The following is a 17,560-nucleotide window of genomic DNA, read 5'->3' on the forward strand; positions in this document are numbered from 1 at the left end:
TCCTTGGACCCCTACTTTTCTCTGTTTGCACCAATAATCTAGCCTCTGCCACCAAACATGGCATACTCATCCAATACGCAGATGACTCAACCATCATCTGCTCAGCCCAGTCCCTACCCAAACTGCAAAAAGTCACACAGGAAGCCTTTTCCTCTGTTGAAACATGGTTATCCGATGCCCAATTAATACTCAACCCAAACAAAACTAAACTACTCATCTTCCAACCCACCAAACATACTCAAAACAACACTCACTTTAACATCACAGCAAAAGACACCACTATATACCCAACTGAACACACCAAATTGCTAGGAGTGGAAATAGACAATAAACTAAAATTTGACATTCACATATCCATGACCATAAAAAAAGTCCACAAAAACTAGGAGCATTATACAGAAATAAACAATTTCTCACCAAAGCAGCAAAGATTTCAATAGCAAATTCCCACCTTATCTCCACCCTGCTTTATGCCTCTCCAGTATATACCAACCTAAAGCAATGTGATCTAAACAAGCCAGAGACCTGCTACAACAAAATCGCCAAATTCGCCACAGGGGCATCCTACCATAGTCACCACTGTCTCTAACTTGCTGAACTGGGCTGGCTTGAACTCCTTCACCTCCTTCAGTGGTATCAACTCTCACTCGCCCACAAACTAGTAAACCATCCACTAAATGTCCCATCCCTCCAGAATCTACTCCAACCCTATCGCACCACCAGACCACTAAGATCCAGCAACAAAAATCACTTGCAGATCACTAAAGCCAATAACTCTGCTGGTGAAGCACTATTCTCTTGCGCCATAGCCAAATTATGGAACTCACTCCCCCCCACAATTACCTCCGTACCATCATGCACCAACTTCAAAACTTTATTAAAAGCGCACCTAAAAACATGCTGGCTATGCCCTTGCAACTCCCACTCTAATTATCATCCACCCCATCCAACTACTACCTTTCTTTCACCTCCACTAACTACCTTGATGATAGCAAGCTCAGATGCTCATAAGCCTAGTACTTATTATACAGCAGGAACTTCTCATTGTTACATTTGTTAATGCCTGTTATGTACTTCACAGATAAAGATTCTAGTTGTCTACTGATGTACTATGTTCTTCATCTGTAAATATGTTGTAAGTAATTTCTATGTTAAATTGTTAATCACTATGTAATCCAATGTAACTACTGTCTGTTTATTTTACTGTGGAGCTTTTCTCCCCGGGCCTCCGCTGAAAATGGACCCACGTCCAGTCGGACACTCCCGGTCAACAAATTTAAATAAATAAATAAATAAAATTATCTTTTGTTTAGTCTCTTCCCACATGTCCGTAGCTGACACACCAGAGTAATTTTTAATCCATAAATATGGATATTGCTGGAGCAATTTGTGTGTGGGTACATAATTTACTGCTATTGCCTTTGTTTTAGCTTCATTAATTTTATATCTTGAAAAGATTTGAAACTGTCTCAAAATGTTCCACACCACTGTAATGTCTCTTTCTGGTTTTATTAGATATAAAATAATATCATCTGCAAATAGAGCCAGCTTTTCTTGACTACCATACCAATTATATCCTTAAATTTCTCAGTCCCTTATTTCTTTGCCAGTGTTTCTAAATATAATGCAAATAACAAAGGGGAAAGAGGAGACCCCTGCCTGGTTCCACTGCTCAAGCAGAAATTATCAGAGAGGACCCCACCCACTTTAATTTTCACCTGTGATCCCTCATATATCCTCCTAATCAACCTTATAATTGTTTTCAGGAAATGTAAATGCTTCTGTTGCGCTGCTCATGAAGTCCTAGCCTACTCTGTCAGATGCTTTTTCTGCATCAAGACCCATCAACAACAGTGGTATTTTCTTGCATTCTGCTTCCCTCTGGATCATCAGTGTTCTGTTAATTTTGCCAAATGTTTGCCTTCCCTCTACAAAACCACATTGGTCCATATCTATCAATTTTGGCATTACTTTTGCCATTATTTTAGCCATTATAGACATGAATGCTTTATGGTTTAGTATTGAAATAGGCCTGTATGAAGCTGGATCTGATGGATATTTACCCTCTTTAGGTATTACAGTTACCCCCGCTTTCTTCCAGGATGTTGGTACTTCTCCTCCTCTTAAAATACTTTTAAACAAAACCTTCCAGATTTTTATCAGTTTTTTCCCTCCTAGCTTCCAAACTAAAACAGGAATACCATCTAGTCCTGAGGACTCTCCTATAGATTGGTTATACATCTCAATTTTTATCTCATCTCCTCCTATACTAACCATTAGTAATTGAGCATCTTCTACCTCTAACCTTGGCATATTTAATTTTCCCATAATCATTTTCATTTGAACCTTTTCCTGATTTCCATGTTTCCCTGCTTTATACAGACTTTCATAGATTTTCTGAAATATTTCTCATAAGGCTACAGGATCTCTTGTTACCTTCCTTGTTATAGGTTCCCTAAACTTGGAGGTAGCACTTTCTACTTTCTGTTGCCCAAGTCATTGTGCTAAAGGTTTGTGTGCTGTAGTGCTATTATCAAAAACAGTTGCTTAACAGCAATCTTTCTAAACTCATGTATAATATTGAGGTAATCCCTTATTTTCTTCTAAGCATTCTACAGTTGATCTTGTTCTTGTTCTGTGATTCCCCCTGTTTTGCAATACTTTAATGTTTGTCAGTCCCTCTAAATATTTCTTGTTACTTCTTAACCATAGCTACCTTTCTTTTATTATGTTTTAAACTCTACTTTAATTTTATCCTACTCCCTAGCTATATTTTCAGAAGCAATTTCTATCCTCTTGAATAGCTCCTAAATAATCTCCATTACCCATTCCTTAAATTCTTCTCTATTCAACAGATAGGTGGAAAAGCACCAGTGACTCATTTTTATTCCATTACCCTGTGTTTTTATTTTAATTATTATTGGCATATGATCTGAAATAGTTATTGGCTATGTTATCAAGACCTTCAATTAAAAACACATGTTCCTGTGAAATGTAAATTCTGTCTAGCCTAGCCCAGTTTTTATATCTTGGGGAACAGTATGTAAATTCAGTCTGAACTCCTATTACTGAATTCACATCTTCCATGACAAATATTTTCATAAATATCTTCAAAAATGTACCCTCCTTTGTTATATTTTCCCTTCTGGGCCCCCCAGACACATCTTCACTGCTGCAAATCAAATTCCAGTCCCCACTTATAAGTAATATTCCTTGCTGAAAACTGATTGTTTCTCCCAGAATTTTCTTAAGCTCCATTATAGCAGTTTTTGGTAAAATATAAATGCATGCCAATGTAATCCTCCTCCCTTGTCAGTAGCCTGTTACCACTACAAATCTGCCATTAGTATCTTTTTTATCCTCTTCTCTCAGTATTGCGGCTCCACATGCAATTAATATAAGTACTCCTCTTTTCTTTTGTCCCAGATATTCCACTAAATAACCATCCTGAAAACCTTTCTTTATCAAATTTACATGTTCAGTTCTTTCCTATTGTGTCTCGTGTAACACAGCTATCTGCACGGTACATTTTTTAATATAGTTCACTATTCTTTCTTTTTTGTATTTATCTGTGAGGCCATTGATATTTAAATACATTACATAAAGCACCATTGTATTAAAAAGTTATTATTTCCACTTTTTATATATAACACTTTTTTGTTAATTCTCTAGTTCCAGCTTTTGTGTTACATGCATACACATTTTGGCAGGTTGAAGTTATATATTGTTGTTTCTTGTCATAATCATTTGAGCCTATGTCATATCTTACAAAACGTTTTGTTTTATTGAAAGCCCTCAAACAAAACAAAACAAACCCCAATACCCCATAAAACCTATTAATTTAATACTTACATACAAAGCTATGTACATATTTGAATATGTACATACAGAGCTATGTACATATTCAGATATTGAAGTTTTACTCTACTAATAAGAACAGATGTCCCAAACTAACAGCCACATTTATAGACCTGAGTTAACCTAAAAGAAAGGTTATTCATGCTAAGACACATGGTGTAGCTTATGCTTCTACTAAGTGATAACATGTTTTGTCTTATCTTTGTAGTTCTTCCAGCTGGGAAACCCCATGAATGCTTTCAGGGAACATTCTCCTCTAGCCAGTTTCTCTTTTCCTTTTTTTTCCACAGCCAATCACTCTCCACCAGACTGCAACCAATTTCTCTTTATCAGATTGTCTCCAGGAAGACATGAGAACCAGACAGCCAATTTGTCATTATCAGATTTTTCCATGGCGATATGAGAACCAGACAGTCAATTTTTCTTTATCAGATTGTTTCTAAGGAGACATGAGGGCCAGATGCAGAATTGCTACTGAGCATACATTCATTTGCTAGAAAAAAGCCTCATAGTAGTTAATATTCTATTTCATTTACTTACTTTCTCTTAAAACCTGCTACTAAATCAATGTAAGGTCCTTAAACTAGTCATTCTCCCATGCAAGAATGAGAAAAAGCACATTAAATTTTCTTTTGTCATGCTCTTTTAACAAGGCTTTTTTTACATTGCAGTGCCTATATTTCTTTAGTACTTTCTTTATGCAAACAGTTATTTTAGTTTTTTTTCTTTGAAACCACCCTATTTAATTGTCACTTTTTCCAAAGTAGAAGAATTAAAGGAAAATACTTTGCGTGCTGTAGACATTCTCTAACCCACCAGGCCATACTCTGGGAAAACTAAACTGTAGACATTCATTAATTCATTAGTCACTACCAGGACAGAACTTAACTCTGATTTCAGACATTCATTAATTCATCAGGCACCATACTGAGAGAACTAAACTCTGAGACAATCTGAACAATGTTTTTATCCTTTGTAAAAACACAGTAAGGCTGCCTATTTTTTTCTAAGCAGACCACTTTCAGATAGCTTGCCAATTGCATTGTGTTTTGTTATGACAAATATAAGAAGTAATTTTTTGGGAAAGCCAGGACCACATCTACAGTATCAGCAAACATTTTCAAAAGGCATCTCCTCCGAATATTTCTGAATTAGCAAACTAGACTTTCATTCATATTTAAAGCCTGCTCAACTTTCAGTCTGCACTGCTTTATTTCTCCTTTCATATAATAGTGGATGTTGTAAGTCCTTTAGTCTGTTGGAAGCTGGGAGTACATTGCTTGGTGCTCTTACATTCTTGTTAGGAATTCCATTCCTGGAGCAGTGATCCTTATAATGGACATTGAACATTTGTGAGGCTTTGTTCTCCCATCTCCATTTCTCCTGCTTCTGTATTTATGTTAGCCCTGCAGGCCTTTGTGTATAATAAGCTCTGCACCAGATACAGACTTTGTGTAATGTGTTTTTAATTTGTCATATTTCAGTTTTACCTGCATTTCATTACATTTTTGTTGTGTACTATTTGGTGAAAACATGTACAGTCAGAGTTGCTTTGCTACATCCTGGGTACCAAAATAGAGTAGGGCATATGCAGTACAGTCTCGTATTAAGCCAGTTTACCTTCATTGTGCACAGCCTGAGATTGTAAGGATGCCTGACTGCTGAAAAGTATCAGGCTTAGGGACTGACATTTGCTTGTAGATTATACCAAGCCATGTTATGAATTCCTGTAGCAATTCCTAGTTCAGTCTAGCGTCTGCTGTTATGGTAAATATACTTACAGAACTGTACATTTTTGTATGTGTTTTTAAATAATGCATTTTTCAGATAACTAATATGGAAGATGTGTTTTTTAGTGGCTGCAGTCATTCATTGTTTTCTGCTGTTAATTGCTCATCCTTTGTTACTAGATCCTGAAGCGAGGCTGCCACGTCAGTGATCGGGATGGGCTGACAGACATGACCCTGCTGCACTATGCCTGCAAGGCTGGAGCCCATGGTGTGGGTAAGTGATCAGTTTGCCATATTGGGTATATGTTGGAATACATCACAGTGCTGTACTGAATGTGACAGAATATTATAAGTCATCCAACCTGAGCACGCAAACTATTACCCATTAAGGCCTAGTATAAAGATTTAAAGAAATGGCAAGATCTGCTGTAAAATGAGCTTTTTTTGAAGATATTTTACATGTAAGAGACTAAATGCTAAACATGTATATATATTGAGGTTTGCTCAAGTGGTGCTCAATTTCTTTTAGACAGTATTTTTATTTTTGAATGTATTAACCAGGGTAGAGCACTGATCACAACTGATCAATTTCATTCTCAGCCTGGAATGATAAAGAAAAGCAATTGTAACAGCACAAGTAATACAGAGTAATAATGCAAGGCAAATATAAAGCAAAAACTTAAATGAATGTATATAATTTCTATTATAAAAGCTGAAGGAAAATATTTGATTTGCACTAGTTATGTATTATGCCCATTATTTTCCTGTAATTGTTTCTCTTCACTTGTAAACTTATTAAACAGTACAGAGCATACCTTTTATTTCACTGTATACTTCAGTCTAAAGCTGTTTTTTTCATCAACACAGCTGATGTTCATGAAGTCACATTGTTTTTCCATGGGTTGCGTGTGTGTGTGTGTGTGTGTGTGTGTGTGTGTGTGTGTGTGTGTGTGTGTAGATATATATATATATATATATATATATATATATATATATATATATATATATATAAGATGGTAAGCAGATGATGTGTCGGCACTTTCATTGACATTACTCTTCCATTGGTTGAAAACTTAGGATTCTGATAGGCTTACTTGGCAGCTTTATCTTGGTAATCTGTCATCTTTGTGGCTCAGGAGTTTTTTTGCTTTGCTGCAGTTCACACATTTTTTCATCCATAACACTGCTGCCTTTAGAACTTTGCTTTTTAGCCTTATTTGTGGAGGGCTGTCATTTTGTTGCCATTGCTGAGGATGTACTGCATGGACAACTGGTAGAACAGATTTCTGGAATATGCTGGACAAGGAAAAAGAGATGTCAGAGAACAAGGAAAAGAGGTCGCAGAGCAGGTGTTGATGTAAAGTTAAAAGCAACCCCTACAGACCTGTACTACCAACTATACTGCTAGCTAATGTGAAATCACTGGGTAGCAAGATGGACTACTTGAGACTGGAACTCTCCAACAAGAGCAACGTGAGAAATACTTGTTCATTTTTGATTACTGAGACGTGGCTGCATGACAAGATAAATGATAGGGCAGTAAACTTAGAGAATTTTACACTGTTTCATGCAGGCAGAAAACATTTACTGTGCTGATCAACTATGCACATTGCTCAAGGAAATATTTAACACCTCTCTTGCCATGGCAAAAAGTACCCCCATGCTACAAAGAAACTAACATCAACCCGCTACCTAAGAAAACCACTCCTTCCAGCCCTAATGACTACAGACCAGTCGCTTTGACATCCACTATTATGAAATGTTTTGAGCGGCTGATCAAAAACCAACTTTTATCATGGCTACCTTCTGATTTTGACCCTCTGCAGTTTGCGTACAGAGCTGACCTATCCACTGCTGATGCCATATCAGTAGCACTACACATCTCCCTTGAGCATTTAGAGGGCAAAGACAACTATGTGAGGATGCTGTTCATAGACTTCAGCTCTGAATTTAATACGGTTGTACCAATGCAGCTGATAGAAAAACTGGAACATTTAGGAATCAGTACACCTCTCTCTAACTGGATCCTGGACTTCCTGATTGAGAGACCACAGAGGGTGTGTTCAGGTATGAACAAATCAAAGTACATCACAGTTAATACTGGGGTTCCACAGAGATGTGTTCTCAGCCCACTGTTATTCACCATCTTGACCCACAACTGCTATGCTAAGCACAAGCCCAACCATATCATCAAGTTTGCTGATGACACCAGAGTCGTGGAGCTCATCACAAAGGAGGATGAAGGGGCATACAGAGAAGAGGTGGGATCTGTGATCACTTGCTGTGAGGGGAACAACCTTGACATGAATGCAAGCAAGACCAAAGGGATTATAATTGACTTCAGGAAAAGGAGAACAAACCACCCAGTGCTCAGGATCAATGGTGAGAATGTGGAGGTGGTTAACAGTATGAAATTCCTGGGTGTACACATATCAGAGGATCTCTCATGGTCAGGAAATACCAGCCAACTGGTCAAGAAAGTGCACCAATGCCTCCACTTTTTAAGAAGGCTGAAAAAAGCTAAGCTTCCTCCTCATATTCTGTCCACCTTCTTATAGAGGTGCAATAGAGAGTACCCTCACCTGCAGTTTCACAGTGTGGTTTGGAAGCTGCACAGTTACAGAAAGGAAGGCGCTATAAAGAGTGGTGAGGGCTGCAGAGAAGGTAACAGGTTCCAGTTTTCCATCGATACAACATCTTTTTTCTGCAAGAAGCATCCAAAAGGCCACCAACATAATACAGGACAACACACGTCCTGTGCACGGACTGTTTAAGCACCTGGCATCGGGCAGGAGTTATTGCAGCATCTGCTACAGGACTACAAGATTCAGTAACAATTTCTACCTTACAGTGATTAGACTTCTGAACTCGGATACTAGTCCCAGGAGTATGGACATATAATAAGTCAATTTTTTATTTACGTATATTCCAAGTAAGTGCAATATTTATTTATTATATCCATAGTCAGTATTTAATACCACGGTGGTGCAGTGGGTTGGCTGTGGTGGTGCAGTGGTTAGCAGTGTCACCTCACAGCAAGAGGTTCTCCAGTTCAACTCTTGGCCGCGGTGCCTTCTGTGCGGAGTCTGCATGTCCTCCCTGTGGTCACGTGGGTTTCCTCTGGTTGCTTCTCTTTCCTCCCACATTCCAAAGACATGCAGTAGGTGGATTGGACCTTCTAAATTGGCTGTAGGTGAGAGTGTATATGAATGTGTGGTATGAATGAACTACAGCAGCAGGGCTAGTCAACCGGGGGTGTAAACCTTGGCTCAAGATGATTGTCACTGCTGAAGTGACACCCGGACCTCATGAGCAAAAATGGGAAAAGGGGTTGAGGATGGATGGATGGGAGTCAGTATTATTTAACTCACTCAAGGGCAATATTAGACAACCAACAAAAATTAGAGAAAAGGGCGCCCACAAAACGAACTGGACCACAAAATGTATAAATGAAGCACCTGAAGCCACAAACTGCTCGAACACGACTTTATTACTTGCAAAAAATAAAAAACACATTTATTTTTTGCAAGTAATAAAGTCGTGTTCGAGCAGTTCGTGGCTTCAGGTGCAGTATTAGACAAATAACTTAGGCATTTCAATCTGTAGTGTGTTTTGTATAACTTTAAATAGGGTAGTTAATTTAACTCCTGGGAGGATATTCTTTTCATATATGAGTGATGGTAAATGTCTCTGCTCTTTCTTGTGTGTATTGGAAGTAGTATTGTATTTGTTAGTTATGTTTATTCCTCTAATTGTATGGGTTGTTTCACTTTCCTTTGTAATCTCAAGTATTGAGCTGATGCATGAAATTTCTTTTAGGTTACACGTGTGTAGTTCTAAATGACAATAAAGTTTACTTTGACTTGACTTGACAAGTTGCTCTTTTTTGGGGGGCCACTTTGTTTCAAAGATAGAAAAATACTACAGCAATTAAGAAATATCATTTCTCAATGGCAATAGCTGTCAGAAATGACATGTTTTGCTATATTTTGCTTTTATTGTAAATGGACTTTGTTGCTTTCACTGGAGGACAGGGTATTTTCAGTTTAAGACTATTTTCATATTATTTCTGTCATGTGAAACCATGATTTGGTATTTTGCTGAAGTCATCCAGTTTCTGTTTACTGAAATAAACAACTTGGAGATGGACTTAGTGAGGCAGTGTGGTTGGTTATGTCGACATTATGTAGTGGGAGACTCAAGAGTTTCATTTTCCATTTGGTCTTTGCAGTAAGAATGGCTTTATCCAAGTACTGTTTCATTTTGATGAAATGTAGGAGTACTGGACTTTTCATTGATAATTTATTTTACCTACTAGTATGAATTAATATTATAGCAAATCAAGTCAGCATATTTAACTAAGTGGCCTTATTTATAATAAATTGATTAGGGTTTAAGCATTTAAATGAACTTAAAACATAAAAAAGTTGCCATTAAAACAGTTTTATTTTGAGGCTTGTTCAGTGACATATCAGTGTGGTAGTATCAAGTCTCCCCGCTTTGGGTCTTGACTTTTCAGCTCAGAAAGGAGCTGTTTTTCATGGGAGAGAGTTTGTATTTTGGAAGGGTGTGGAGCCTAACATTATCTTTACAACATATCGTGTTAGAAATTTTGATAGCAAGTCTTCCATTCTCCTGATTACCATAAGGTCGAAGTTTGCTTTCAGTGCCATTGCAGATGTGCTTGATGAAAGAAATGCTGGATGTGAGTTCTTTCTTTTTTTACAAATTTAATGAGGTAATATGAGAAGAAACAGTAATAAACACTTCATTTTAGTTGAATTCATCATTCTGCACTGATAAGTGAATTACTGCATAATAGGTGCTTATTTACATATTTGGTTCCTGGTAATCAGTCATTGTAATTGTTATATATATTTAGATATTTATAAATGGTCTGTATTATATATTCAAAGCTTCAAAATTTCGAACCTCATATGTTCGACAACATAGGAGCGAAACGTGAAACCTCGAATATATAATAAAAAAAAAAAAAAAAAAAACTTAATGCTCTGAGCAGGGGGGCTAGCCCTCTGCACCCCCACACCCCCCTACTTAAATATACCAACTCCGAGACTGCACTTCAGTGCAGAAAAGGGACATTTCCCCATTCTGTGCATACAGAGTCGTTGCCTTTCACCTTCAAACTTTTCAAAGGTCGATCATATGGTCTCGACCATATGACATTCGAACTTTGAAATATCTGGCAGTTTAATAGGGACCCTTTATAAATTCCTAGTTAAACGCATGTATACTTCTGTTTGCTAGAATGTATGTAGGAAAATATAGTCAGATGTATGTACATTTCTGTTTGCTAGCATACAGATATATATTAAAGGGTTAAACACCTCTTAGCTAAAATTCAAGTAAAAAAAAAAAAAAGGCATCCAGTTGTTTGTAACATAAATGTAACAGTGTTTGGTACAGCTACAAGGGAAAATGCTGATAAGTATGACTCCTGAGATGCAGGTGCAAGGAAGGAACAACTCCCTACTGGTTTGGAGGCAAGGACGAAACTGTCACATAATTTACCTTGAAACAGAACCCAAAGTAACTTAACAGACTGCATGTGATCACATTCAAACCTGTTAACATCAACAGACTGTTCTCCTGGACAAGATCTGAATGGCACGGGAAAGGATATAAAAAAGGACATTAAAAGTGTATAAGCTTAGATCTGATTTCTTGTTAGATCTGCATAGCTGGAGAACATCTTTCTTGCTGTTTAAAAGTTTAACCTGAGACAGTAATGCTGTAAGCTGTACAGTATTGTACATGTATGCTGTATAGACAAGCTATTTTAATAGTACTGCGCAGAGTTAAACAAGTTAACTGTAACAGACTTATTCTAGCAAGGCACCAAAACAAAGCTGCATTAAGCAGCATCGGTAAGTACAAGACTGTCATTGCAGCACAAACATCAGCACATGTGCAATTAATTTTTCAGTGGTGAGCCTAGCCTGTATTCAAACACAGGGGGAGTGGTGCTTTGTATAAGGTCACTTAGTTAAAGTCCAGTAACTAACATTTATGTACTTGATCAAGTCCTGAATAGGAGCACTACAGTTTCCACAGTTTGCAGCAGTATAGTTCCTCAGACGTCTGAGTCCAGAGTGAGACTGCCATGCAGGAAGGAAACAGTGCCATAAATTCTCCAGGTCGGTGAATTCTCAGGTTCAAATCTGCAACTGCCAGCTTCATTTCACCAGCTTTTCAAGTAACTTCAAAAATTTTCAAACCATCTACATTGATCAGAATTGGCCAACTGTGTTTCTGTGGACTTTGGTAAGAAAATTTTTGTTGTGTTATATAACAGCATGGATGCCATTAATCAGGCCAGTAAAAAGTATAAACAGCATATTAGCAAATGTAAAACCTTATTAGGGTAAGTTGACAGTCAGGAATTATGTAAATGAATTACGTTTGACAGGTATCTTAAACAAAAACATGACTGGTCTGACAGTAAATGTTTATTGTGTAAGTCATATGAAACAGCTTTATGTGTGCAATGTCATAAATGTACAGTTCAGACTGTTGTTAATACTAAGCAACCAGATAGGGATCATACACTTGCATTATTTCCAGATGTTAAACAGTCATGTCCTTTCACCACCTGTGAAATGTTAATTTCAAAGTTACAACATCAGTCAAATCGTTATTCACAATAGCTCCTGTAAATCTTGTTAGACAAAAAGTGGAAAGCTACTACACAGTATAAAACAGATAAGGACAGAGATGAGGTTCATGGTGAACTGACAGAAAAATTTAATAAACTTCTAAGAGACAAAGTGAGTTCAGAAAATTTAGACAACATATACAAACATTTTTTCAGAAGTGCATAAGAGCTTTAGTGTCAGCAAAACAGAATACTGAGGAGATATCAGACAGCCCGTGCAAAAAAGAATCTGGTTAGTAAAGAGTTAAAGCAACAGCAATTAGCTATGCTGACAGAAAATAATTTATAACACTCTACTCTACATTTAGAAAATGGTTAGCGTGCACAGCAGAATCGAATGCATAAATAAATGATTCCCAAATGTTTTAAAACTTTCAGTTAAAGCAAGACACCTATTAGTCAAATAGTAAAGTAGAACTTATGACAGCCATTCTTATGGCATGCACATAGGGACAGCTCATAGCTAAGCTGTTAGGTAACTTCAAAATCACCATTTCAAATAACAGAACAGTTCTAGTACATAAAAATCAAATAATAGTACTTAAAAGCAATAAAGATCTAAAGTCACAAGACTGACATGCATGTATTTTCTTTTCATTTAAAGTGCATCTGTTTAAAATGCACAAGAGCAAAAGCAGACAACAGCAAATGCAAATAATGTAAATACCATTAGTTTTACACATGTGCTAGTTAAGCCAATATCTCTTTTGTTTTTTGCAATATTTTGTAATTGTATAGTAGCACCAGGAGTAGCAGAGACCCTGGCAAAAAAAGGTATACAAAAGTAATATTACTAATATACAGTTGTACTGAGTACATAATACTACAAATAAAACCCAAGTTTAAAATGTATGCATAGTTATGTAAATTACAAGTACTTATTGTAATTCTAAGTGCTTTACAACTAATATCAAGTTGCAAATGTATTAACAGATGACTGAAGGGGTTAAGGTAGTATTTAATTAGCAGGTTTCAGTTTAATACTAAGTTTGTAAACTGGACTGAGTGTACATTACAGCCCGTGTATGTAAAAATGCAAAAATATTCTGTACAAGCAAGCGTATGCTGTACAGTAAGTGGTTTAATATGCAAACAGCATTCTTCAGTGTATAAACCATAATCAGGAAGTCTGCTTGTGCAGACAGCTGCAGAACAGATTAATACCAAACAAAACAAAAAAACGATAAGAACAAGATGAGAGCTTTCCCATCACAATAGGATGCTTCATCAAATCTAAAAGACATTTTGCATTACATACATTTAAATGATTCCAGTCTAGAGCCTCAGGCCACATGACCTCTGGGCTGGTTTTAAGGGGACATATTTATTTGATCCATTACCACTAGTTGCTTGAAGCAATAGAATCCACTTGGTCTCAAGTCTTTCTGTATTAGTTTTAACATCTCCACCCCTAATATTAGGTACAAATATCTCTAATACAAAAAAAAATTAAATATGTGTAGAACCTTCTCTTTTTACATGTTTCCCAAGTGCATTCCTAACATCACATTTATTCATACTATGAATGTTACCTAATCCTATCTCTAAAACAACAGCTTGTTTTCCCAACATAATAACAATTACATATAACACAATGAGCAAAGTAAACATTTTGTGTACCACAATCAACTCTGCCCATTCAGATAACCTCCTCAAAAATAAGAACAAAATGTAGTTTAGGCAAACCAAACATGCATAAAGACTTACATGACCCCCCAATGAGACCCACTGTAGACGCCCATGGTTCTGTCATACAACCTATAGCAAAGTACTTGGATATCAAATTAAATAATTTTTTATCTGAAGAGAAGACTATGCAAAGATTCGTGGGACTTTCTACAGAGAATTAACCTACTGAAATATACTAAAGGTGGTTATTTCATTACCATAGACGAAAAGACCTCTATACCATTATACCCCATAAGACAGGGGTAGAATGGTTTTGTGAATATCTCTTGGAAAAGAATATACCACAGGCAAAAATTAATAAATTTGAACACCTATTAAGTATTGTCTTGCATAACAATTTTATTTTATTTGATAGGGAGTACTATTTGCAAACAGAGGATGTCTCAATGGGTTCAGCTTGTGGGGGGACATATGCTAACATTGTAATGTTGCAGTGGGAGAAAAAATACTTATTTAATTCAAACTATTTCTCCCACTGCACGTTATATGAGATTTTTGGATGACATTTTTATGTATTGGGAGGGGCCAGGAGAGATTATACCTGAGTTCCTAGGATATCTAAATGAGTGTACCCCTTTTCTAAAATTCACACATACAGTTGGAGTTGATGAAATACCATGCCTAGATGTGAGGTTAATGAAAGACAGAATCTTTAAGGTGTTTAAATCTGAAATTTACCGAAAACCAACATATTCAAATAGCTTTTTACATTTCAGTAGTAGTTCACATCGGGGTTAAACAAAAGAAAGCCCCAGTAAAAGGTCAGTATGTAAGGGCTGCATGGATGGTTTCTGAATTTGAAAGTCTTTTGGATGAGTGTGACCATCTTAAAGACATGCTCCAGAAGAGGGGATACCCTAATTCACTAATAAATGATGTGATGTTAGAAGTGGGAAATAAAAGAGAGAGGGGACACTTTAAGCCTTTATTATACCAAAAATAACAAGAAGAAATAAGAGGGGAATGATAGTGAGGTTGTGAATAACTCTGTTATGCAACCCCAGGTTCAAGAAACAGGTCAAAATTTTGAGATATCTGATGAGAGGAAATTTAACAGTTCATTCATTACAATTTTTAACAAAAGCAGTAAGAGTGTAGCTGACATTTTGTTTATAAATTGGGTGGTATTAACTAATAATAGAGACAACAGGAATATAGTGGGTGAATATCCTACCATTGTATATAAAAGGGTAGAACTATGAAAAACTTTTTAGAATATACACAAGTGAACCCACAAAATGGATACATGAAAAAATGTGGTGCATGTAACTATTGTTATATTCATGAGGGTAATTCACTTAACATTAACAACACCATAGTAAAAATTACCAGTAGATGTACATGCACGATAGAAAAAGTGGTATATTGCGCAGTTTGCAGAAAATGTCCATGTTTTTATATAGGGAAAACAGAGCGGAAACTAAAAAGCAGAATTTATGAACATGTAATAGATATAAGGAACAAAAAGGAAACAAATGCCTTAGCTAGGCATAATATGGATTACCCTGACCATAGTTTTAAATCTGGAATATTGGAGGTAATCACACCAAATATAAGGGGTGGACCATGGGCATTAATACTAGAAAAACAAGAAGCCTATGGCAACTAAGGATGAACTCCCTACAATGGCCAGGACTGAATGACAGTTTTTTACTTGCATGTTTTTTAAAACTAAAAGCTCTGGAAAGATGAATTTTATATAGAAGTGGTTTTATATATTTTATATTAACATTAAATAGTATGATCTGATGTAAATCTTTGTTCATTAATTACTATTAGGACTTCGGTTCCGTTCTCGGAACCTATGCGTCCATTTCCAAGCTCACGCTAGCCAAAAACTCTCAGCTAAGCCCTACCCATAATGCCCCTCTCCTAGTTACTCCAGATCTCGTTTGCCAAATTCCTAGTCAGATGTGCTAGCCATCTCTCTCAAAGCTAAGTAGTAAATTGTCATTTTTAAGATAGTTTCTCTTCAAATGTTTTAATTTAATTTAGCCCTTTCTGTCTGTTGCCTATAACCTAATTCTATTCCCTACCCTTTACCTTGGTAATTTAATTTCTACCATTATTGATACTGTCCCTCTCTCCTACATTTGACAGGCCCTTCCTTACCACTTTTTTTAAACGCCATCATTGGTATTCTCTCCCCTTTTTCTCTCTCCCTTATTTTGTTTTTTCTATAGGATAGCCTTGTTGCCTTACTGTGTCAGACAAAGCTAAGTTGGGGTTTAAACAGTGTGACAAGTGTGGATGTAATATGCTTAACTCAGCTACACATGCTCGTTGTGTCTACTGTTTGGGCGTGGATCATATTAAAGCTGACTGTGACATTTGTGCTAGTTTTAATAATCATACACTAGCAGAATGCAAAAATAAGCTTATTTTAAAATGTTTAATCAAGACACCTTTTTCGGAGACTTTATCTGGGTCGGAGGTCTCACCCCCCTCCAAAGACCCCAAAAAAATAAGGAAAAATTGAGTCACTCGGTTCCTGCATCTCCGTCAGTTATGGAACCAAGTCGGCTCCATGCTTTGCTGGCACCCTCAGCGCAGACCTCTTCAGCACCAGGCTCTGTATCTTCTCCCTCAGTGCCGTCCATGATATTCACCCCTATTTCGGTTCCAACCTCGGCACCACTGACTTTGGTGCTGTCCTTGGATCCAACATTGGCTCCTATGACTGTACCTGCTTCTGCACCATCCCCGGCCATGGTGCCAACAGTTTCTTTGGCTCCATCGGTTCCAAAACTCGAATATCTGCCAAGGACAAGATACTCTGCAACTTACGACCCTTTTTTGGGGCAGAGGTTTAGCCCATTTCTAGAAAGACCTGATTCTCCTTCAGCAACCTCCTTTAAATCCACTAGATGTTTTTCTGAATTAGATCTAGTGCGGGTTATGAACCAGCTTCTGGCAGCTAGGGGATTGACCATTACAGCTAGACCTTCCATCCCTCTTGGCTCAGAATCTTTTACTACATCTTCCTCTGTTTATCCTCCTGTGGCCTCTACCCAGATCCCGGAGATCTTGGTACTGATGTCCACTCCCGTGCATACTGTCTCAGCTCTGACAGTAGTTTTTCCCCTGTCTGCACTGACCACCCTTGCTGCATCAGCTCTGGTGGAGCCAATGCTCTCTCGGAGCAGTGCTTGGACCATCCGTACCTTGGTACGTAGCCCAGCACCTATTTTCTCGCTGGCACCATCTATGTCTACAGCTCCGATGGCTTCCTGTCCTCTCGGAGCTTCTCACCTGAAGGTGGTGGTCTCAGGGCAGGGTGAGACCCTGGTTCCAAGGTTGTCCTTCCCGGTTCCAGGCTCCCATCGCTGTCCAGGTGATGGAGAGGGTCCTTGACTCCTCAGGCTCGCAGTCAGCACCAATGATGTCAGTATCAGAACCCCCCCTAGTATGCACCTCTCCCAAACCTCAATTTCTGTACCCCAGGCACGGGATTCGCAAGACCCCCCCCTTTGAAGGGAACCCTTTCTCCAGAGTCCTCCTCAGAAGATCCCACTTGGGAGCCACCCCGGAAGAAATGGTGTAAGAGGAAGCATCTTGATTCCCCATAGGAATCTATCACTGAAGACACTGATTGTGATGAGGGAAG

The 17,560-nt window shown here is 37.6% G+C and overlaps 1 protein-coding gene across 2 annotated transcripts in view; it reads left to right on the plus strand.

The window, feature by feature from the left end:
* The window catches only part of CLIP3 (CAP-Gly domain containing linker protein 3), a 1,549,977-nt gene that overhangs the window by 571,000 nt on the left and 961,417 nt on the right, over positions 1-17,560 (plus strand). For both annotated transcript variants that reach the window (XM_044055010.1, XM_044054942.1), the window contains exon 4: positions 5,769-5,862. In XM_044055010.1, coding sequence (XP_043910945.1) covers positions 5,769-5,862 — 94 coding nt within the window. The remainder of the gene's footprint in view (positions 1-5,768; positions 5,863-17,560) is intronic.

Source organism: Protopterus annectens, chromosome 1.part0, assembly GCF_019279795.1.
Source record: "Protopterus annectens isolate FY-2018-M chromosome 1.part0, PAN1.0, whole genome shotgun sequence".
Lineage (NCBI taxonomy): Eukaryota > Metazoa > Chordata > Ceratodontiformes > Protopteridae > Protopterus > Protopterus annectens.